Genomic DNA, 25,166 nt, shown 5'->3' on the forward strand with positions numbered 1-25,166 from the left:
ACGGCGGGTCTTCTACCTCTTGATCTTCTTTCTTCTTTTTTTCTTTCGGGATCTGACGAAGGAAGGTTCATGGAGCCCCTAAATACTGAATTTAGGGGCGTTACAGGTAGGGCAAGGACAGGGACCAATAGGTCCCTGTCCTGGGGTGGGTACACCCCCTAGCCTGCTCCTCTCCTGTGGGAGGGGGGCAGGAGCCTAGCTGTGATTGGCCAGGGCTCCCCATCTACAAGATGGCCGGAGCCCGGGGTCGTGCTTCACCTAGTCTCCCCCACCTGAAGGGTGGGGTTGGCACAGGCTGGCACACCCCCTTCCTGACGTAGTTTTTTCCGCCAGTCTTCCCGCCAGAGTGGGGATCAGGAATAGTGGAGGCCAGTTGCTGGGTACAGCAAATGGTCTGGAGAAGCTCACAGAGGCGGCATGCCTTTGAAGCTTCCCCCTGCCCATCCTGGGGGAGGAGACCTAGCACCTCGCCCAGGATGTGCATTGTTGCAGACCCAGGAGAGCAAGGGGCTCTCCACCCAGGGGTCCAGCAACATGTCTGCTGTGTGGCAGCCTCTGCAGCCACTCAGCCCAGACGTGGATTGTAGGTTAGGGTTTCAGGGAGCATCTCTAAGATGCCCTGTGGTGTATTTTATATTAAATCCCACACTGATCAGTGCGGGTTTAATGTGCTGAGAAGTTGGCATCAAACTTGTCAGCCTTCAGTGTAGCCGTTATGGTGCTGTGGAGTTCGTAATGACAACTTCCCAGCACAATATACTCTTAATGGCAGCACTGCACTTACAGTGCCCAGGAATAGCCCTGGGTACTGTAGGGGCACAGGGCTCATGCCCCTGTGCCCACACCTCTGGCATAGGGCACCCAGCTAGAGGGTTGACTGAAGTATGCCAGGGCAGTGGGTTCTGTGGGCATGACACAGAGGGATGTGTGCCATGTCGACTCTTTGTTTAGTTCTGTACTTACACTCAGCCTGCAAAGGCAGTGAATGGGTGTCAGGGTACAGGGCCCTTGAGGGTGGCAAAATAAGTGCTGCAGCCTTCAGGGGTCTTCTCTGGTCACCATGCCCTGGGTACCTAGGGTACCATTTACTAGGGGACGACAGGTGGCCAGAGATGCCAATTGGGTTTTAGTTGCAACACAGTTTTAGGAAAGGAACACAGGCCCCTGGGTACCTGGTTGGCAGGAACCCAGGGTACACTCAGTCAAAGCACATCAGTAGTTCAGAAAAAAGTGGTGGCATACCAATGCAAGAAAGATGGCACACAACATGGGTAAGAGAACAACGTAGAGCGAAGGGGAACAGAAGCACATGGGCGAGACAGACTGCTATGTGGAACTGGCACAAGCTATCGGGCGAGAAAGCATTGCGTTGGAAAAGCACCAAATGGCAAGCACAACATAGAGGGGTGGTGTGGAGAAACACATGGGCACAAGCATTATGGAGCGTGGTGGAAAGGCGAAAAGACAAGTACATGAGGGAGACAGTTGGAAAACACATGCACTATCATGGGGTGCTTAACCAAAACGGAAAAAGGAGTGTCTGAAAAATAAGCACTGGAAGGACACAAGTAATGAGGCCATGCTCCAAGGGAGGGACGAACACAAGAGGAGGAAAGAAATCCCACACAACCAGTCTTCGATGTAGGATTTACTGCATTAGTAGGTTGCTTTATTAAAAGCTAGCCACATCATGAGATGAACCCGACGTTTTCTTATTGCCACTGCACAGCAATTAAAATGTACAAGGCAATCAAATATGAAGTTTATGCAAATGTGGATCTGCCCAGTGAGCACTCGCCCTAGGGTTTACAGCAGCATCCTGCCATAAAGTTCCTTTTTACCATTCAGATATTGATTTCCATAGATAAGGCAAAGAGACCGCTATAGAGAACATGTAAATGTTTCTTAATCTTTGATTTGACTTCGCTTTACCAGATACCTAGATGCTTAGTTTCAGGTGACAACAAGTTACTCAAAAGTAAACAAAAATGCAAACATAGCCCACAGATTTCCATGAAAACAACAATGAACTACATAATTGAAAATGGTTGCTAAAAATGAAGCGCTTCCAAAGTATTTGAGAACCTTGTTTAGTAAAAGGGTGGAGGTGGTTAGGGTAGGGGATTGATGGTGGTGGTGGTGTTAAGGATGGTGTGGTGATGGAGGTAGTGGGAGTGAAGGTGGTGATAGTGGTGCTGGTTAGGATACTAGCTAGGGGACGGTGATGGAGGCAATTAGGGTAGGGTGATGGCAGTTACTGTAGAGTGGTGGTAGTTAGGGTAAGGTGGTGGTGGTAAGGGTAGGGTGGTGTTGGTTGTGGTTAGGGTGCTAGTGGCCACGGGGTTGTGTAGGGTGGTGGTGGTGGAGGTAGGGTGGTGATAAGGTTATAGTGGCGGGGTGGTGTTGGTAAGGTGGTGGTAGGCTGCTTAGAGTGATGATGGTTAGGGTGGTGTGGTTGTGATTAGGGTGGTGGTAAGGCTGGTTGTGATTAGGATCGAGTGGTAGTGGTGGCTAGAGTGGGGTGTCAGTGTTGGTTAGGGTGGTGGTGGTTATGTTGGTGGTGGTTAGGGTGTTTGTAGTTATGGTAGTGGGTTGATGTTTTGGTTGATGGTGGTTTGAGTGGTGGTGATGACGGTGGGGGTTGTGTTTAGAGAGGTTGTGGTTAAGGTCAGATGGTGGTGGTTGTTATTAGGGTTGTGGTGGTTGGGTAGGGTGGTGATAGTTTACCATTATGAAAGGTCTGCCGCCACAAGAATGCAAGGATCAGACCAATAGTGTGCGAGCTGCTCACGCCTGGCGTGAGCTGACCTAACCTAGAGTTGGTGAAATATTATTCTAGTACAGTGTTTCATAAGCCAATTTTTGGTGGGTGGGAAAGTCCGAGCAATAAAGATGCCTTTAAATTCTTGTTTATCTTGTCACAACAGCAGAGGTCAAATGTCAGGCTATGTCTTCTGACAAGTTGAAGTTATTCTTTTAACGTGAGATTGGTGTTTACTTTTCTTTCTCTGACTGCAAAGTGAGAGGATATTTTAAGGACATCTTAAGATGTGTTTTTTTGCAGAACCCAAAATGTAAATGATCAGTATGCATTCATCAGTTAGGAAAGCAAAAAAGAAGTAACTTTTTTGTGTAATTCTGAAGTGCTCTGGAAACCGTGATTTTAACAGGATCAAAGCAAATGAAGCCATTTAATTGGTGAAGCAGAAATTGTAAATATTCACAGAAACCCCATCTCCACACATTGTCATTTGAGTGCCGGATACTGTATAATTTAATCATTTAATCAGCAAACCTGCTTGCTGGGCAAAGTTAGTGGTCAGTCCAATGAAACATTTAATTTCTGTAAATCATAGTCTGTTTCCACACAATGCTTTAGTTTACATTAAAAAATACCCCCCCCCCCCTCCATGTGCATTAAAGGTACTTGGGTCGCAAAAGGTTTTTGTTCTAAAAAGTGAGTTGTGGTTCTAAAAAGTTTGGAAACCATTGTAGACTGGGAGGGCAGTTTTAAACTTCTAGCCCGACTTTGCCATTTACATCAACGGCAAAGTCAAACCTCCATCTAAAATATGTGTAAATTACTCTATAACAGGCCTGCGGGGCCCTAAGGCAGGGCCCAACATATTTCACAAGCAGAGCATGCATTTTTATGATCTGGCAGTAAAAACGCGAAACTTTTGATGTTATTGTGGAAGGACTTGGTCGCCCCATTGACGTGTACAGGGTCACATGCTGACCCCTCAGCTATTCTAACTCCGGACCGGTGCGACTAAAGGTGATACTCCAAGGTATCAAAGTACTCATTGCATTAACCCTGACTTGATTCTCAACTCAAAATTAATGTAACAAGTAACAGTGTGCAACTTTTACAAAGTTGCCACTTTGTTGCCTTCAATCTCATGCGCCCTTGATGGTCACACAAGGAGCTTGAACCCGAGATAGCTTTCTGCCCCCCTAGGGAGACGTGCAAACGACTTCCAGGAAAGAAGATAATAGGAACCTGGATTGCAGAAAGGTTTTACTCCCTCTTGCAAGAAACGACATGAGTGTTGGCTCAAAAGGCGACCTTCAAAGCTGAAGACTCATTTGAAGAGCAAATGGGGAACACTTGTGAGAGGGGTTTAGGCAGACTAGCCGACACCATGGAGGTTGAGGGGAAACTTGTCAAACTGGTTTTTGAGCAGCGTGTAGCCACCATAATAGTCACATTTCTGGGTTGGGCTAAGGAGCTAAGGGTGTCAAGAGAGGTGTTCTGCCGTTTTGGGAGAGGTCAGAATGGTACTTCTTGGGTAGCCAAATGCCACTCTCCTGGAAGTGGTCATCAGGAGGGAGGGAACCTGGTAGCCCGTTGGCTACTAACCACGTCTACCATAAGGGCACTTTCTGATCATAAGTAGGGCTCGCCTGGCACCCAGATCTCCGATCCTGACTGGACTGGAAGAAGGACTGAAGAAGGAATGTTTTGCTGCAATATAGAATCGGCATGGAGTGGCTGTACTGGCATGGGCTGCACCTACTGAGCCTGAGAGCTAGCAAAGAAAAGAGACTGTGCCTGCTGTGTCCTGCTTGGAGAGATGTCATCTCCAGAGCCGAGCAAAAACACTTCGAGGGTCATTTGGCTGCCCGGGCCGCAACAGCAGAGGAGCTGTGAGGGCCAAGTTGGGACCCCAGAATCTTCAGACTGCTGTCATTCGCCGCCGTGCTGCACCAGGACCAGTGACTTACAGTGAAGAGAGCCAGTGGGGCTGAAGTGGGCTGACCCATTGCTACATGCTGTTCTCTGTGCTGAGTGGCTGAGAAATGTGACTAACACTTGGCCAGACCAACGGGTAAAGAGGGCTGAGGGGGGGAGGGGGGGGAGAGACTGAAATTATGGAAAGGTCTCACATAAGCAATCTGAAATCTTGTTCGCTATGGAACTGGTGGAGTGACTTTAGAACAAGGAAATGGATTGCTGAAGGGAATTCATTTAGGGGACTATTCACAATTCAATGCTCACCTAACCAGGGCCATATCCTCGGAGGTGGTGTGGGGGCCGGGGCTGTGAGGGCCTCGTCAGCCTTTGTTATTATTGTTATTGTTGTTATTGTGTATGTGCGTGTAAGTAGTACTTAATTTGAGCCGGGGCTTTCCAGTGCTCAGCACCAGCACCTTATCCTTGGCACTGGTGCTATAGAACGAGTTAAGGAGACATTTATTTAGAACGCACATGATTTTCCCGAGACTCACAGGATGTTGAGCCACCCCGAGACTCTAACCGTGCTCTCCAGCTCCGTAATCAGCAGCTCTACCCATTAGGCCAAGTCCTCTCAAGGTTAATAAGTGCCGGGGCTCTAGTCAGGAGGCAGTTTGCACCAGCACATATTTCCTGTTAGCGCTGCCTCCTGAGGTGAGCATGTTTTTATTTGACAAATTAACCACTGGATGTAAATATAAATAAATATATATATATATATATATATATATATATATATATATATATATATATATATATATATATATATATATTTATTTATTTTTTTTATTTGAAAATATGAGGATTACAAGACTAGGTCGAACCTAATCAACCAGGTTTGGACGACTGACTCAAACCTGATGTCTGCCATATTGAGTCATCTAAGAAAACACAGAGAACTCTGTACTAGAACTCACTGCTGCCCTGTGTGTTAGGACCGTGTGTAGCAGGCCCTGAGAAAGCAGCCCTCTACCAATGGCGCTCCAGGGATCTCGGGTGTCCTCTCGGCAGGTGCATACATGGAAGCTCCATCCTCCTGCCCACAGCAGTGGACCCACCGGACCAATGACATCCAAGTGATGCAACCAGGGAGAGCAGCTCAGCGTGGCGGCAGTGAGTGTCAGTAAATCAACCAGGCCAGCCAACGCTCTCAGCAGCACAGGCAGCCACCCACGGTCAGTCTACAGCACTACTGCCTGCAGCTTGGGGGACCCTCTTCCCAACCACCTGGCCAAAGAGGCTCTCTGGCTCTTCCTGACATGTCATGGTGGCCAGGTGAGAGTCCAGCAGAGCATGAAGTAGTGCAGTGGGATGTCTGTGAGTGTCGGAGCGGGGTCAATTATGGCTTAATGTGTAAGATATTCTGTATTGTTCAGGTGCACATATGGGGATAGATGGGTCTTCCAAGTGCGCTGGACGCCGGGTCCAAGGGAGTGGGTGGGGCCGGCAAAGAGCCTGTCCAGGAATGTGTCAGGACACCGTGTAACCGATTCCACTGCAAGGGGCTGGAAGGTTTATAGAGGTCTTTCTGGCACACGCCTCCCCCAACATGAACCAGGCAGATTCACAAAACTGTATTTTATGAGGATTAGCTGCGAGTTACTGTTTTTTACTAGGTGAGAGCACTTCCATTTCTGGTGCTTTGCAGCAGTTTTAAGATCTTCTTGGAGTTTCTCGTTGCTCAAATGGGTTTAATTTCTGATATTTATGTTTCCCTCATCTTCACTGCTTGATTTTGCTTGTGAGAAAGTGTCACTCATAGTAGTTGAATGTCACTCAGAATTACACTGAATTAATGAAAAGGTCTCGCATAAGCAAGCTGAAATCTTGGCAGCTATGGAACTGGTGGAGTGACTTTAAACCAAGGAAATGGATTGCTGAAGGGAATTCATTGAGGGGCCTATTCACAGTTCAGTGCTCACCGAACTAACTGGGGCTAAGGGGACTTGGGGCTGTGAGGGCAAGGTCAGTCTTTGTTCATGTTGGCCCCTCTCCTAAATGACCTTGGAAAGTGGCAGGGATTCCAGTAAAACTGAGCAATTAAGTGAACTGCAATTATTTTGCAATAAATACAGAAAACCGAAAGAGCAAAAACTGTTGAGTATGCTAGAACGTGTGCTTGTGATGTGGCACCCCCTCGTGTGTCTAAATTAAGTAGGGGTTTCCCTGCTAGAGTAATGTAACACTTGGCCTGGTTTTCATCTAGATAACTTTCTGTCTCTGTATAGCTGCATTTCCCTTTTTAGGTCTCGCCCTGGAATTCGCATCCGAAGGATGCGTCCAGGGTCGGAGACTTATAGCTGCCTGACACCGGGGAATGAGGGACAAGAAACTGTGACGAGCTTATCCTGGCTGGATTGAGCTGCGTGCACGCGCGTCAACATTCACGCATGCGCACATCACAGCCACACGCATACACAGCACTCACGCATGCGCACATACACACGCATACACAGGCACACCCCCGTCACCTACACGCATACACAGAGACCCCTCCACACACACCAGCCCCTCTCCTCTCGGCTCCACACACACGCACACGCATTTACACTTACACAGACACGCAGGCACCCAGACAGGCAACCCCCCCCTCACACACACGCATACACACAGACTCCAGGACACATACACACACACATGCACGCTCACACACATACACAGCCCGCCGCCGCGTGCGCGCGCGCACACAGATGCGCCCCCCCCCCCACCCCCCCCACACACAAGGCGAAGCCCCACTCACCGGCTTCCTCAGTGCAGCGGCTCCCACCGGCAGCAAGACTCTTCTTCGGCACCGGGGCGCAGGGTAGGCTCCTGCCTGCTCCGGTGCTCCAAACAATCGCGGCTCTTCCGTGGGAGGCGGGGTAGGCTCCCGCCCTCCTACTTCCGGTTGTCCCGCCCGGCCTGCCTGACTTCCTGGATTTAGAATAAGCCCCCGCCCCCATGTTCTGGGAAACTGCGTGTTTTTTAGGTCGGTTCGAGTTCCTGACGGTGAGGGAGAAGCAGAAGCAGCCTCGAATACAGATTTCCAGTGTTCGGCAGATTAAAGGCCCCCGGTGCATTGTTCGAATACCACGAGATTAGTTTCCAAGGAGACGGATGTCCGTTGCTATAGGCACCGGGGGCCAGGAATTAGGATTGTGGTTTTTTTTTTCATCTTGATCACGCAAACCGGTTGCTCACGCTCCACAATTTAAGCGTCCGTTTACAAAACCCGACAGGAAAGCTGAAGAGCGGATTGCTTCCTGGAATTTATTTTCCTCTCCCGCCACTCGTTTCCATGTACACAGCGTTTGGTATTAACCCCCCACCCCCCAACCAAAGTCGCTCCTCTTTCTTTTTTGTTGGGGCCGAATACCTGAGTGGGTCTGTACTTTTCAACAGTATTATGCGCACACATACCATTTTTGTAAACAAGTCCAACTGCCCTTGGAAAATCCTTTCCATCATACCCTACTGATCGCAAATCCGAGAGATTTCGGCTCTTAACCAAGGTATAAGCAGAGATTGTGGGTCCATATCTTCAGAATATGAGACCCATCGACATGCTTGAGCCGCAAGGACCGAAAGTGAATGCATATTGATTGTAACTACAGTTTATTAAAACTTACAATAAAATAATGCTCGTTACAATAAAAAACACAGTAAAAGAGCTATTTAGTCTCGTGTTAAGATCACATAGCAGACATCGTTCCCTGTTTAAACACAATGCTAATTCGATAGCATTATTGCTGAATCCGTGCTCAGTCAAGAGGAGCGTGCTAGGTGCATTGTTCCATGCCAATAAGAACATGAAGTAGAGTGCGGAAAAAGTGTGTGGTGCATGTTTTAAAATGAGCAGAAATAGGGCTGGGGCAGGAACAGGACTGATCATTAAATAGGGCTCAGAGACGACGAAAAGTGCATGTTATAACATCAGAAGTTAAACACATGAGAGCTGTTGGACCGTGGCCGTGGTTTGTAGAATAATGAAGTTGCTTGTTGGCGAGGAAAGGCATGAATAATGAAGAGAAAACTGAACCACCGTCATAAAAGGCCCAGAACCGTTATGCACTCGGAATACGGCAAACGTGGACAGTGACTTGGCGTGCGTGCTCTGCGGTGCCAGCGCGGTCAGGGCACAGTTATCAGGTACCCCTATTCTGTGATGCCAGCAAGGTCAATTTTGATTCAGCAAAGGTCATACATTTTGGGAATTTCCCAAAGCATAAGATCTTCTTGAAGTGAGGCTATAATACCTTCGTACATGTGCGGGTTCCGGCTGTTTCAAGAACACTCTCTTCTCGGACGGGGCAAGTGCAGATATGGCAAATATCTATCTTTGGGTAGTGGCAGAGCCGGCAAGCGGTCCCGCCGGCATTCCGGCTTCTCCAGGCCAGGAGATTGCATGCAGTGTGAAGAAGCTGCCTTATCGACAATTCAACAGTCTGAGTTTCGCCTTTAGACTAACAGTGAGTGCAGAGTGCGTGCAGAAACAGTGAGTGCAGAGTGCATGCAGAGTGAGTGCAGAGTGACAGTGAGTGCGGAGTGACAGTGAGTGCGGAGTGACAGTGAGTGCGGAGTGACAGTGAGTGCAGAGTGAGTGCAGAGTGACAGTGAGTGCGGAGTGACAGTGAGTGCGGAGTGACAGTGAGTGCGGAGTGACAGTGAGTGCGGAGTGACAGTGAGTGCGGAGTGACAGTGAGTGCAGAGTGAGTGCAGAGTGACAGTGAGTGCGGAGTGACAGTGAGTGCGGAGTGACAGTGAGTGCGGAGTGACAGTGAGTGCAGAGTGACAGTGAGTGCAGAGTGACAGTGAGTGCAGAGTGACAGTGAGTGCAGAGTGACAGTGAGTGCAGAGTGACAGTGAGTGCAGAGTGACAGTGAGTGCAGAGTGCGTGCAGAGTGACAGTGAGTGCAGAGTGACAGTGAGTGCAGAGTGACAGTGAGTGCAGAGTGACAGTGAGTGCAGAGTGACAGTGAGTGCAGAGTGACAGTGAGTGCAGAGTGACAGTGAGTGCAGAGTGACAGTGAGTGCAGAGTGACAGTGAGTGCAGAGTGACAGTGAGTGCAGAGTGACAGTGAGTGCAGAGTGACAGTGAGTGCAGAGTGCGTGCAGAGTGACAGTGAGTGCAGAGTGCGTGCAGAGTGACAGTGAGTGCAGAGTGCGTGCAGAGTGACAGTGAGTGCAGAGTGAGTGCAGAGTGACAGTGAGTGCAGAGTGAGTGCAGAGTGACAGTGAGTGCAGAGTGAGTGCAGAGTGACAGTGAGTGCAGAGTGACAGTGAGTGCAGAGTGCGTGCAGAAACAGTGAGTGCAGAGTGACAGTGAGTGCGGAGTGACAGTGAGTGCAGAGTGAGTGCAGAGTGACAGTGAGTGCAGAGTGACAGTGAGTGCAGAGTGACAGTGAGTGCAGAGTGACAGTGAGTGCAGAGTGACAGTAAGTGCAGAGTGACAGTGAGTGCAGAGTGACAGTGAGTGCAGAGTGACAGTGAGTGCAGAGTGACAGTGAGTGCAGAGTGACAGTGAGTGCAGAGTGCGTGCAGAGTGACAGTGAGTGCAGAGTGAGTGCAGAGTGAGTGCAGAGTGAGTGCAGAAACAGTGAGTGCAGAGTGACAGTGAGTGCGGAGTGACAGTGAGTGCAGAGTGACAGTGAGTGCAGAGTGACAGTGAGTGCAGAGTGACAGTGAGTGCAGAGTGACAGTGAGTGCAGAGTGACAGTGAGTGCAGAGTGACAGTGAGTGCAGAGTGACAGTGAGTGCAGAGTGACAGTGAGTGCAGAGTGACAGTGAGTGCAGAGTGACAGTGAGTGCAGAGTGACAGTGAGTGCAGAGTGACAGTGAGTGCAGAGTGCGTGCAGAGTGACAGTGAGTGCAGAGTGACAGTGAGTGCAGAGTGACAGTGAGTGCAGAGTGACAGTGAGTGCAGAGTGACAGTGAGTGCAGAGTGACAGTGAGTGCAGAGTGAGTGCAGAGTGACAGTGAGTGCAGAGTGACAGTGAGTGCAGAGTGACAGTGAGTGCAGAGTGACAGTGAGTGCAGAGTGACAGTGAGTGCAGAGTGACAGTGAGTGCAGAGTGACAGTGAGTGCAGAGTGACAGTGAGTGCAGAGTGACAGTGAGTGCAGAGTGCGTGCAGAGTGACAGTGAGTGCAGAGTGCGTGCAGAGTGACAGTGAGTGCAGAGTGCGTGCAGAGTGACAGTGAGTGCAGAGTGAGTGCAGAGTGAGTGCAGAGTGACAGTGAGTGCAGAGTGACAGTGAGTGCAGAGTGACAGTGAGTGCAGAGTGACAGTGAGTGCAGAGTGACAGTGAGTGCAGAGTGACAGTGAGTGCAGAGTGACAGTGAGTGCAGAGTGACAGTGAGTGCAGAGTGCGTGCAGAGTGACAGTGAGTGCAGAGTGCGTGCAGAGTGACAGTGAGTGCAGAGTGAGTGCAGAGTGAGTGCAGAGTGACAGTGAGTGCAGAGTGACAGTGAGTGCAGAGTGACAGTGAGTGCAGAGTGACAGTGAGTGCAGAGTGACAGTGAGTGCAGAGTGACAGTGAGTGCAGAGTGACAGTGAGTGCAGAGTGACAGTGAGTGCAGAGTGACAGTGAGTGCAGAGTGACAGTGAGTGCAGAGTGCGTGCAGAGTGACAGTGAGTGCAGAGTGCGTGCAGAGTGACAGTGAGTGCAGAGTGCGTGCAGAAACAGTGAGTGCAGAGTGACAGTGAGTGCAGAGTGACAGTGAGTGCAGAGTGACAGTGAGTGCAGAGTGACAGTGAGTGCAGAGTGACAGTGAGTGCAGAGTGACAGTGAGTGCAGAGTGACAGTGAGTGCAGAGTGACAGTGAGTGCAGAGTGACAGTGAGTGCAGAGTGACAGTGAGTGCAGAGTGACAGTGAGTGCAGAGTGACAGTGAGTGCAGAGTGCGTGCAGAGTGACAGTAAGTGCAGAGTGACAGTGAGTGCAAAGTGACAGTGAGTGCAGAGTGACAGTGAGTGCAGAGTGACAGTGAGTGCAGAGTGAGTGCAGAGTGACAGTGAGTGCAGAGTGAGTGCAGAGTGACAGTGAGTGCAGAGTGAGTGCAGAGTGACAGTGAGTGCAGAGTGCGTGCAGAGTGACAGTGAGTGCAGAGTGACAGTGAGTGCAGAGTGACAGTGAGTACAGTCACTCAGCACCACCACATTATCACTCAGAACCACCACAGCATCACTCAGAACCACCACAGCACCACTCAGCACCACCACAGCATCACTCAGCACCACCACAGCACCACCATAGCACCACTCAGCACCACCACAGCATCACCACAGCCCCATTCAGCACCACCACAGCATCACTCAGCACCACCACAGCACAAATATGTTCTCTCAATGTTTCAAGCTTTATTACAAATGTCACAAAAAGATGTTAATATTTCACTTCTGTTCTTGGATTTTGTTACAATAAAATACACTGAACATAATCTTCACAAAAGTTATTTACAAAAGTTTAAGCTATTGCCATTATAAATTACAATCACTTTTATTAAGTATTAAAAAAAATTAAAAGCCATTGTTATTTGTAATATCAATACATCTAAGTCACGTAAATACAAATGTTGCATTACAAATGCTATAGGTGTCACATTTGCGAAAGTTATAACTATTGGCATTGTAAATGACAAAGCTATTAATTTAGCTATTTTCAAAACCAACACATAAATGAAGATTTGGTGAATTTCCATTAAAATATTTGACTTTTTTACTAAGATATTATACTGTTTTATGCAAACAAAATTTAGATACTGCATAAATAACTTTAATAAAACATATTTTAAATGTAGCTTTTTATGTAAAAAAAAACTATAGCATAAAGCAAAAAACAATTGCCATTTACAATGCTAATAGCTCAAACTTAAATAATGCGAGACCTATTGCATTGCAAATGCTTGTTTCTTAAGGACATGATTACTTTTCCTGGGAGCACCAGACATAGTTTACAAGGCATTTTAAAGGATTTTGCGTGTATAAAGCTACGCCTTTAAAGTGCAGAAAGCAGGGACATGGAGTTAGACATGGGCGCATCAGTCATTGACACAACCAGCTGGCCCTATATTTTGTGTGCGTGTTTTTGTAAGACTATGAGCGCAAAAACGGTTTTGATGAAGTTGTTGTGTTGTAATCCTTGCTTCTCCATTTGATCACATTGTTTTTATCCTGTGCAAATTCGATAATTGCAGTTTATGTGCAGCATTTGGGAGTGCTTAGAAAGACACAGGCATTCATTGCGGTTGACAAAACAGGAAAATGATACTTCTGTTAAGTGTTGGCCCTGCCAGGGAGTGATAGGAAGGATTTTGTGGTTGTTGTGTTTCCATCTGCCGCTGCCTTTACCTCCCTGAACGGGTGTGTAAAGCACACTGACCAGCAGTGGGGTGCACTAGCAGCACTTCTCAGCATGCTGCTGTCCTCTTTTACAGGCTCATTGACAGGACTTCACTTTCCTGATAAAATTATCCACACATCCAGAACTTCCACGCAGGCTGCTGTACTTCATAGGCCGATTCAGAAAAGGGGTGGTGATGGACAGCGTATCTGAATTAAGCAGAACACTCCTACCCAGTCCAAAGATCAGGGCTTGATCCATCACCGTTTTTTAGCTCACTGCACCATCCCAGCTCAGAACCTGGCTACATGCAGAATTAGTCTGTCCCTGGCCCAGTGCATCATGGGAACAGGGCAGACCAAACTACCAAGCCAATTCTTATACTGGGAAGGAAACAAGCTTCCGGGGACCGGTTTCTGGCATTTCAGCCGTCTTCGGCCCGGCTTGCTTGAATCCTGATGGTGCAGTGAGCAAGGGACACACATCTGAGTATACCCTTCCACGCTTATGGTGGACAAAACGATTCAGAAAAGGGGGTGGTGATGGACCGCGTATCTGAATTAAGCAGAACACTCCTACCCAGTCCAAAGATCAGGGCTTGATCCATCAGACACTCTGTTCATCACCACCCCCTTTTTGAATCGTTTTTGGCCACCACAAGTGTGGCAGGGTATACTCAGACATGAGTCCCTTGCTCACTGCACCACCAGGATTCAAGCAAGCCGGGCCGACGACGGCTGAAATGCCAGAAACCGGTCCCCAGAAGCTTGTCTCCTTTCCGGTGAAGAATTGGCTTGGTAGTTTGGTCTGCCCTGTTCCCATGAGGCACTGGGTCAGACTAATTTGCATATAGCCAGGTTCTGAACTGGGGTGATGCAGTGAGCTAAATAACGGTGATGGATCAAGCCCTGATCTCTTGACTGGGTAAGAGTGGTCTGCTTAATTCAGACACTCTGTTCATCACCACCCCCTTTTTGAATCGTTTTTGGCCACCACAAGTGTGGCAGGGTATACTCAGACATGAGTCCCTTGCTCACTGCACCACCAGGATTCAAGCAAGCCGGGCCGACGACGGCTGAAATGCCAGAAACCGGTCCCCGGAAGCTTGTCTCCTTTCCGGTGAAGAATTGGCTTGGTAGTTTGGTCCGCCCTGTTCCCATGAGGCACGGGGTCGGACTCATTTGCATATAGCCAGGTTCTGAACTGGGGTGATGCAGTGAGCTAAGTAACGGTGATGGATTAAGCCCTGATCTCTTGACTGGGTTAGAGTGGTCTGCTTAATTCAGACACTCTCTTCATCACCACCCCCTTTTTGAATCATACTTCATAGGCCAGCACCTGTGCTTCTCCGCAGAGACAGTAACACAATGTCTCGGCGCACATTTGTTTTCTTTCAGGGTTGCTATGTTTATTTGACGTTCTCTACTGATAAACCTTCAATAACACAGTAACGCCACCAGCTGTCAGTCAAAGATGAAAAGGTGCAGTTAAATAGGCATGGTAGGAATTCCCTTCTAGCCTTCAAAGGGAGTTATTGCATGGCCCATTTTGCACAGTCAAGACCAGTGGTTAATTTGTCAAATAAAAAGTGCTGGGGCTCACCTCAGGATGCAGTACTAACAGGAAAAATGTGCTGGTGCAAACTGCTTCCTGAGGTGAGCCCCAGCACTTCTTAACCTGGAGAAGACTTGGCCTAATGTGTAGAACTGCGGATTACGGAGCTGGAGAACACGGTTAGAGTGTCGGGGTAGCTCAACATCCTGTGTGTCTGGGGAAAAGCATGTGTGTTCTTAATAAGCGTCTCCTTAACTGGTACTATAACTACCGGTGCCGAGGATTAGGTGCTGGTGCTGAGCACTGGAAAGGCACCGGCTTAAATTAAATTGCTTTGCTATGTAGGACATCCCTGGCCCTCTTTAGACTCTGACAGTCGGCTCATGGACCCCTCTATCACCAGCGGCCATGGCTTCTATTCCTCTCCCCGAGGACCTCCTGTGGATTTTAGACAGCCGCGCCAGGCAGGCGGGGCTTTTTTTGTTTTCAGTGGATCTGCTGATGCGGCATCTCCGCTGAAGGCATCAAAAACAAGGTGATGGATGGAAAGCTTGAATTAATGTCTTCCACTGGCCACCACTCTGGGTCGCACCCGAACCATCTCTTTTCACCCACCATGCCTCCTCTGTTTGGACCCAGGAATATGCAAATCAGTCTTGACCCTGCTCTGATGGGTACAGTCTAGACCAATCTGCCAGGCCTGGTACTCCCTGAAACAAGACACAAGCAACCGATGACTGGTTTCACCCATATTAGGGCTCATTAGCCAGGCAGTGCTTAATTTGAGCCGGTGGTTTCTGGTGCTTGTGCCGGCAGTTGATTGTCAGCACCCACAACATGCAAGTAGCAACTTTTTCTATAGAGCGGGATCCAGTAAAACTACCACTCAGTGGCAATGCCAAGAAGTGTGAATTTTGCAGGATCAGCTCCTGCTCTTGTAACTGGGATCTCTGCAAGAGTCCACCTGTTGCCACAACTTTACTCAGAACTCATTAATCTCCCCTCTTCCACCTGCAACTCTAGACTTAAAATGTTTTTGTCCATGTTGCAGACTTAAGGGTCCTTTATAGCCTCCTGGCTGGCTCACCAGCCCCCCTCGTGGCCACTACACCCCTACTGCCAGATCCATGCCAGGAAGATGGGGGTACACTGTGCATTGAAAATGAACAACTGTCTTTTGCAGGCCGACGTCTCTCCTCAGCTTCGGTCTCTACTGACGCCGACGTCTCTTCAGCTTCGGTGCCTACTGACGCCGCCGTCTCTCCTCAGCTTGGGTTGCGGAAACAGGAAGGACCCAGCTCCCTCACCAAAGCCAATCACAATGCTGGTTCGGCGCTCAGACGGGGCAGTGGGAGCCTGTGCATGTTCCTCTCCAGGCTGTGCATTACAGCCTGGTCAATAACATGTAATGTGCGCATGACGGTTTGTTCGACGCAAGACGGCCGGCCCAAGATGGCCAGCCAAGCAGTCATGCGCACTCGGAGTGTACAAACCACTCCCCCCTGCGCGACCAACCCCACCCTAACCCAACCCCATAGAGAATAAAATTAATTATTATAACAAGCTTATAATAGTTTTATTTTTCCTTTCTCCTGCTCTGAGAGCAGTGGGGTGGCGCTCCTCCGCCTTACCGAAGGAGCCGCCCCTGTTGTCTGCAGCAATGACCAGGGTGCAGCATTCCATTGCCTTCTCAGATGATGCCAGCTATTGGTGACGCCTGGCGAGCCAGTAGCACCTAATGTCCGTATCCACTGGACTCAGTGCCTTCTAATTGTGTTTATGCACAATGGACGTAGCTCCTTTCAGAGACACACTGCCTTTGCAATGTGCCGCAAACGTGCAGGTGTTTCTAACCTTACATTGAAACTGGGGAACTTCAGCCCCTCTCCTCATTTTAACGAAAACAAAATAAGTGAGCAGCTAAAAACAAAAATGAAATGTGTGTGCCACGTGTCTTGTGTGCCCAGGCCATTTAACAGGAGGTAACTATTCAACTGGTGAAAGAAAACTGTAGAGCACCACCAGCACCAACAAGGGATGAGGATACCTCATGTGCACAACGTGTGGCGTGCCTCAACAGTGTTTACTTACTGCACTGATCTTCAGTTTATCACCCATGAATGATGAACACCCAGTCAGCACGGCTGGGATTGCAATGTATTACTTTCAAGGAATTCAAAGAGCTCAGCTGCTTGTGCTTAACTCGAGGAGCTTTTCGTTTGGGCTTCATTAAGGGTTGTCAGCTGCTTTAATTCAGCAGGCAGAGTTTGTGGATATATTTGTAATAGTTGTGCATTATTGGAGTTTTTTTGCTGAATGATTTTGATTCGTGAATTGTGCTAAAATAAATGATTTGTATGCACTTTTGGTTCAGCTGATCCTTTGGGACGGGTAGGGTGTGGACGTTAGGAGTTTAATAAACCCCCACAAAGTCGTAACTTTATGTCTATTCACATACTTTCCCAATGGGTTCTCCACTCTATTTGCATATATATATATATATATATATATATATATATATATATATATATATATATATATATATATATATATATATATATATATATATATATATATATATACACAAGCATTGTCAAAGCCAATAGGTCTAGTCTTTGCGACCAATTGGCTTTGCCAATGCTTTTATGGTGTTGCCGAACAACATCGATAAAATAAGACTAATCTTTTTTTGATTAATGTTATCTCTAGTGCATCAGTGATTTTACTAGTATTCATGGCCCGGTGGTCTCTTGGGAATAGATGCAGTAATATGCATGCTCACCTCCTTTGTTATTCAGATGAAATACGGTAATTAAATGTCTCCTGTCTCACTTTATGCTAGTTTAGACTTTTATTTTCATAACTAGTCTGTGTAGTCTTATAACTACACAGTGTACTGTTTGCATAAGAGATAAGCCATATTTTACACAAAGGTTTAATTAGATTATAGTTTGAGTGTATGAATGTTGCTCTTTCCATAATGTTGAAATGTGTGTAAACGAGACCCCTGGTGCAGGCTAAAACCGAAATGCCTTGGGGACGAACTCAAAATCTAGCCACACCGAATATGGTTTAATTAGATGGTTTTATCGCAACTGACAAAGTTGTTGTGAATGGATTGGGCCAAAGTTGTATGAACCGAATGCACCAAAGAGAAATTGATGGATTGAGCCATTGACCTTGGCACATAAGTGAATGTGCACCTTGTGACACACGCCAGAGATGGTTGTGTGCTTTTGATTGTTACATGCGCAGTGGTCAGAAACTCTAGTTCAAAAACAATATGATTGTGCAATGTTGTAAAGCCATTTGCATCACTTGTCTCTATGTTTGGAAGTTGGTTGTATTGAGGTCCAATATATCGAGCTTTATCATTTCTAGGATTGGACCAAGTTGTGTATTTGCTATTTGGCTGAATAATGAGAAGGTGGAGTCAAATAGTTTTATTTTTTAATAAATAAAAGTTCAACACCAGATAAACAACCCTTTTATAACGAAATTAATAAGTAATCTTACAAACTAATTTGGAGGTCTATGATTCCTAGCAAATTTTACACAAATTGTGAATTTTTACCCCATAAGACAATCCTAGTACTTTGCAAATAATGCTTGGATCTGCAACCCTGTGCAAATTTCGCCTGGTGACAGTTTTATACATTATCAAGGGCAAAGATATTATTTCCAAAATGTCCTGTTTGGGATTGGGGAAGCATGATCTTACAGCGCTGTAAAACCAGAACCATCGTTAGTCCTGATTGTGACCTGTGGAGCTGTGTATCGGGTGGTGAAATCGACTGCCGATTAAATGCGGGGTGTAGTAATGGGTATTCTCTGGGGCAGTATTACACCCTATAATTCTGGCCTACTCTGAGGTCCATTGCGTTCCCATGCTTCTTTTTCATCATATTTCACACCCGCGTGAATGCTACGGCAAATTATAAGATATAGATATTTCTGAACTAACGTGTTTTCATACTTTTTTTTTTCTCCCAGTGGAAATAAATTAGCAAATAATAATCTCAGAAAAAGCAATACCCAGATGCATGTTCTTAAGGCTGGCTTTTCTTGTCCGACTTGTATTGAAGGAGCTCGCTCCTTGTACCTCACAATCCTGCTGCTCCTCAAAATCTCATATGCAATTGGTTCGCTCCAACAGTCCAATTCCATCTGCATGAAAAGTTCAGGCAGTTATGATTATCAGGTTTTATCCAGCTCTATAAATTAAATCCCCGAGATGGCCATACCATGAAACATATTGATACATATCCTGCGAATTGGGTAGACATTTTTTATTCATCAAAATAAGGTAAACCTTCATGTTTTCCTCTGGCCACCCAGCTATTAATGGAAGAATGACCTCTAACGGTGGAATTTGTTCCTGCTAAACCCTTTATATCTCTGTGGGGCAATTTAAGAATTATGGATAATTTGTCTATTGTGATATTACAAATTTGAACCTTTATAAATTGATGTCCATTTCAACACGTAAGCCTTGAGGAAGAGGGTAGTTCCCTCGAAAAACAGGTCGGCTGTGCTCTTGGATATCATTTGAATAGAGAGATATTTTAAAAAGATACATAATTGGACTGTTTTGGATTCATGACAAAAAGAACAAGTGAAGTAATTAAATAGGAAAATATTTGAAGGTGTACCTTATGTTGATGAGTTTGAGTTATTACTAAACCAGTGAGGCTGGTTTGAAGGAGAAGGCTACAGATCTCTTACCCCAACTTTTTGTTATTACGATAGACATTTTTTATGTTACTTACATTATGTAACCAGATGGTGTGGTGCAACATATGCTGTAGTTATATCTCATTCAGTTTAATTTAAGATTAACTTGGTTTTTATAAAGCACCACATAACATGAGTTGCTTCAAAGCACTAAAAAAAATCAAAAAACAATCACCGCCAATATAGTTACATTTAACAATGCTGCACACATTTAATTCATTTTTTGAGGAGATAATTTTCAGAATAATACAGCAAAAGCCAACTCTGTGCTGATGGTGGAGGGTGGGTTCTCTTGCTTGTCCCTAACTACTCTGGGCTCCTGTGAGCAAGTTGTATTGGGGTGAGGGGTTTTCATTGTTTTCATTTATATAGGTGCATAAACCACCCCCTGAACAACTTCTAGACTTTGTTTTTCAGACTTTCTGCTGCCTTATTTGCTTTCCGTCAGCTTGTTTCGGCTCAATGTGGCCTGGCGGATGTGGTCTTACTCTGCTTTTGATGAGAATTGTTAGAATCTGAATCCTTATCTTCTTTGTTTTCTCCGTCTCTCCAGTGAACTTTGGAATGATGGGGGCCTGAATGTACTCCAGTCCAATAGCCCATTGTCGTCAGGCAGCCCCGGTACGTACAGCATCATTATGGACGATGGCCCTACACAACCCTCATCTGTAATCAAAGCGGGCTGGCTGGACAAAAATCCACCACAAGGGTAAGTATGCACATTACGAAATGGATGACTGCCAAGTATGTTTTGTGTGTGCCAAGTATGCTAGACATCGGATTTCGCAATGACGAACCCGTGGTGAGAGACAGAAGGGTTGTTGTATATCAATTTTCATATTTAACTGAGATTTTGGTACACTGATTGGGATCTTACATTTATTTTTTAACTGACTTAAATGATCCCTTATGTCCTGTGTTTGTGCTCTGTTGTCTTACTGTGGTATTGTCATGTAGACTTTTTGACTTCATCTGGTATGACAATCACTAAATCCCTCTCCAGCTGGTCTTAAACACTCAACCCCACCCAGTACCGCCCCTTTTGATTTCTGAGCCTGGCTTTTCACATGATTGCACTGACTGTAAAATGTTCACTCCTGAAACGATTACAGCTACTCTGTCAGTCCTCATTCATTCCAATCCCTCTGGAGTACCAGCCACAGAACATATGTTTGAATTCCAGCTGTGGTTTCTCAAACCATAGCTTGCCCTGATGTCTTCTGCCTCTCTGATGAGGGTGGAAATGCATCTTCCTCAGTTACTGTCTTCAGGAGAAGGAGGCCCCGAGATTGGATGTGATGGGGAAAACTATTATGTTATGTCCAGGGGCATCCGCTCTGATGTACAGCAACGTCCTGCTCTTGTAGGACCTTATTCCATAAGATTGCCGTTATACATCACTGGCACCATGAACACCTCGCCTGTAGCGGGATAGACTTCTAGCTCAGTGAGGAGAGTTATGAGGTTCTGTATTGTATGAACTACAGAGTTCAGTTTTATGTCTGCATAGTCATCCCCCCTTCCTCTCTGGTAGTTCAGAATCCAAAAGAGTGATGCCCTTAATTTTGATCATTAGCATACAATAACATATGAGCATGTCTGTGGTGCATCCTTTGTGAACTAATTAAGGGTCTAACTGAACGATGAGCTTTGCCTAGAGTTCATTTTGGGGGTTCTGTTATGGCTGTGAGTGAATGGGATGAGCAGACCATACCTCTGGACTAGGGCAGTGTCCCTATGTATGTATGTAGAGAATTTATAAAGCGCAGGAATCACCCCCGAAGGGGTATCTCTGCACTAACATAGAAAACAAGTCAGACCGGCACGAACTCTCATAACTCAAGCCTTGAGGGACCGACACTGCATCTTTGAATCCAGATGTTGTATGGTGTGCAGCAGTGGTTGTTTTCTTGTCCGCAAGATTTAATCTGGCATCTTGCACATCATGCTCGACACTCACCCACATAGGTTGAAGCCCTAAACCGTGGTTGCTGCATCACTTCATCCACCTACTACCCACACAATATTCAGAAGATGTGTGAGCTAGTGACCCATCTCTGACTCCAGTTAGACTCCAACCAGTCCACCATTGGGTCACCAAGAGTTAGCTTCATCCTCCAGAAGTGGGCCAACACCTTTCACGGGTCCTAGTGAAGGGTGATCTTCTCTTCCCTTTGTCACTCTGTATGCAGCTGTCCTTTGACGTCCTCATTCTCCAGAGTCGTCCGGACTAACTAGAAACTTCCAAACCTTACAGATATTCTCCTAAGAGCCTCTCCATGCAGAAGTGCCCCAATCACACCAGTGCAGCCAATGCCACTCACTCCAGATTTGACTACAGGATTACCCAATTACTTAACATTACATTCATGACAGGAGACACAATGTTGTGCTTCCTTTCGAATCCTCCAAGGATGAGTAAACGAGTGGCCTACAAAGCAGTGACCCTACTACAGTCACTCTTTGCAATAGCCCCCTACACCGTCGTATTGCTAACCCTACTCTGTTTTGAATGATATAGCATGGAAGTTAAGTATAGTTACTTGCATTGATGCGATATACCAAATATTTTGCTCCTGGAAATAATTTCAGAGGACTCGCAAATTTTATCCTTATTACAATTCTGGTAATTCCGGGAGATGGGACCTTGGCTTTTGATCTTTCATACCCCTTGTTGATGTTGTGGCGGAGGCGATCCATAACATTGTAGAACCACTTTCTTAGCCTACAAAGGACGAGGAATTGGATCCCCGTGAAGTGATGTGAGTTGCTGGCAAATGCAGAGAGGCAGTTGAAAATATGAATAGCTATTTCACATATTATGGTGCGAATTACACTGAAAAGTACCTTCAAAACTGCAGCGAGGTTCAAAGGGAAGAGAGAATTCAGAGGTGAGCAAGCTGCAGAAAACTTCTGTAGTCTTGAATCAGTGATCTGAGACAATTTGGTGGTAATTTGAGCGGTATACATTGGGTTTGTTATTGAGCAGCGGTGATAGTATTCATCTTAAAGGACTAGATGTGCTTTGGCTGGTGGTGGCCATCAGAGTTTGTGAGCTCAATCACCTATTTGACTTGTAGAGCCTTGTGATAGCGGGATGACTGGCCATATAAGGATTTGTTGGACAGACACTGGATCTTTGAATCCAGATTTTGTATGGTCTGCAGCAGTGATTGTTTTCTTGTCCGCAAGATTTAATCTGCCATCTTTAAGCTCTAAATAAGTTGTCCAGGGTAGTTTTAGGCCAGAAGCAGATTGCCCAGCATTTTAGAGAAATCCCTACTAGGATGCTATTATGATTATTGAAATGGGACATAGTGACTTTGCAGATTAATATAAGTGAGCCTGGATCAGGAAGCCCCAGGAATAGACCACTGTTCTTCAGTCCACCCAAAAATTGATTACTATAAGATTCATCGGTGGTAGCTTACCAGTGTCTGTCCTCAGGAAGCCTGGGATGTGTGAGCTGGGACCAATCTGCAAGTAATGTCCCAGATGTATTGTGTGATACAGATTCACCTTCTAAAACTGACAAGCCACATTTTACCAGTCCAGGTGTAAAAGGGGCGCTGAAGTAATGTGCTGTGCCAAAGGTAAGGGGGCATTTCCATAAAAAGCAGAGTATTCCAAAACATTGAAACAGATGGTACCTTTCTTAAATGTCAGTGATAGACCTTTAAAACTTCTGCTGCCAGAGTAGTTTTTTAATTTTTTAAAATCATTATTAGAAACTGGACCTGACTAGTTATGTTTTTTTCGAATACTCCCTCTGTAAAAACACAGGAGTGATTAAACGTTGTGGGAAGACCAAAGCAAAACAGGAGAATTGATTTTTCTGTTTTGCGACAGAAGGGGCGATTGGCAGAACGTGGCACTCCTTACTTGGCATCAATTTCTTTGTCTGTGTAGATATGTTTCAGTAATAGCCTTTGATTTCTGCCTGTTTTAAGTCTCCTGGTGATGATATGTCTGGTTAAAGTTGCATGTGTTAACGCCTGACCCTGATCTCTCTCCTCTCTTTGTTCCCATAGTTTCCAGAATTCTTCTCTGTCTGAGGAGGCGAATGGAGCTCCGGCTAGCCGATACACATCCTTAATGAGGTGCAGGCACTCGCTTGATAGACATGTTCAGAGATGTGTGTAGCGAAGTACTGACGTTACTATGGTTTTGCAGCACTAACCAGTTACTAGGAAATGCCTTTTTGTTTCCAGCTATAGTTTCTTCTGCTTATGCTAAAGTTATCCTTTCCCATTCAGTCAGATCAAGGGTCATTCTCGACCACAGTGGGCATTTATTGCCCCTCTCTCAAGCCCTGTCCCAATGTGGTTTAAGTGGATTTTCCTGATTTGCAAAGGGCTGTAACTCACATTACAATTGTCCCTCTATGTGGCTTCTCTTTCAGATAAACTGTGGAAAGGTCCTATAAGTTCATTTCCACTTCAATAACACAAATCCTGTCTATCTATTCTAGACACACCTGTCTACCATTCTTGAGCTCCAAACGTTCTACACATATAATTTGGTCAAACATTTGAGCCTTAGCCCTGTAACTGTGCCAAGTATAGCCCACCTCCCCGCAAAAAGCCTCTGCAGGTGCTCTTTCAAGTATCCTTGCCCTTTCCTCAAGTTTCCTACTATTCTGGGGCCTGTCAGGTCAAGAGTCCTTTACTTACAACCCTTGTTGCACCTCAAATCAAAAGCATTGCAGTTCCCAGAGTTAGGTACCAATGCATCACCCATCGTCCATTCCTCGCATAGATTTTGAAGTAGGCAGACATTTAGAAGGTCTTGGCAGATTTAATGCTGAGCCCAGTCATCTACTTCTGTCCTGCTATGAGCACGAGCCGGAGCCTGGATTCCAGTCATATGTTCTTCGTAAAGTCCCTGTTTGTATGATCTTCGTAAAGCAACACCTATCGGTCTCCGGGTGGTTAGTGATTTGACTGCATTGCTTCACACCATTGGTCTTCTCATGCTTCTCAGACCCGTCCACCAAGTAGGCTTCCCACACTATACGCTAGACTAGTTCATATAGTTTTCAACATTTATACAAAATATATCTCTCACACTAACAAATCGTCAAGTAGGCAACAGGTGTCTTTCTCAAATGAGCAATAAACATGGCTGTTTACAGATTGGTCATATCCAGACCACCAGTTGGTCTTCATTTCCTCCAGCGCTGAGAAAACGATCAGTAGCTAGTTTCTTTAATCTTCTTTATATAACTTTAAGGTAACATTGATTCACATAGTTATTCATTGATTAAAATGCATGGGAAGTTTTTTAAAGGTATGGGATACCTTAAATTTTGCAAGAAAGTATAACCATTGAAAATGGACACTGAATTCACCAGAAAGATGAATTATTTTGGTAGTTGGTATGAGTTGTGGGCACATAGGCATTATTCCTAAAGGGCACACCAGAAGATTATCCAGTCCTTTGGAAAGCCCTCACTGTGTTTGAAGAAGAGAAGAAGCAACTTGTGAAAAATGAAACCAATCCAGGTCAAGTCAAGTTAAAAAGCTCTGTTTATTTAGACCATAGTCTTTAAACACAATAAAACCCAATATAATTATTACAACAGTACAAATTTATTATCAATTCCAATGCAGATAACCTATGAGAAAGGATTACAGCACTCATATCCTAGCCATGATGGCACAATCATATTAATATTTAATATAAACGGGTCAGTTTGATCCATTAAAAATTAATAAAACTTTTATATTAAGCAGTTTTATAATAGTTAAACAGAGGCAAAAAACATTTAATAAACCAACTTAAAAAGTGCTAAGACGCCTGCAATTTCTCCCTCACAAATT

The 25,166-nt window shown here is 45.9% G+C and overlaps 1 protein-coding gene across 9 annotated transcripts in view; it reads left to right on the forward strand.

Moving 5' to 3' along the window:
• Positions 1-25,166, forward strand: part of ARAP1 (ArfGAP with RhoGAP domain, ankyrin repeat and PH domain 1) — a 768,097-nt gene that overhangs the window by 459,114 nt on the left and 283,817 nt on the right. For all 9 annotated transcript variants that reach the window (XM_086933788.1, XM_086933791.1, XM_086933794.1 and 6 more), the window contains exons 8-9: positions 19,898-20,053; positions 23,376-23,444. In XM_086933788.1, coding sequence (XP_086789914.1) covers positions 19,898-20,053; positions 23,376-23,444 — 225 coding nt within the window. The remainder of the gene's footprint in view (positions 1-19,897; positions 20,054-23,375; positions 23,445-25,166) is intronic.

Source organism: Lissotriton vulgaris, chromosome 8 (assembly GCF_964263255.1).
Source record: "Lissotriton vulgaris chromosome 8, aLisVul1.2, whole genome shotgun sequence".
Lineage (NCBI taxonomy): Eukaryota > Metazoa > Chordata > Amphibia > Caudata > Salamandridae > Lissotriton > Lissotriton vulgaris.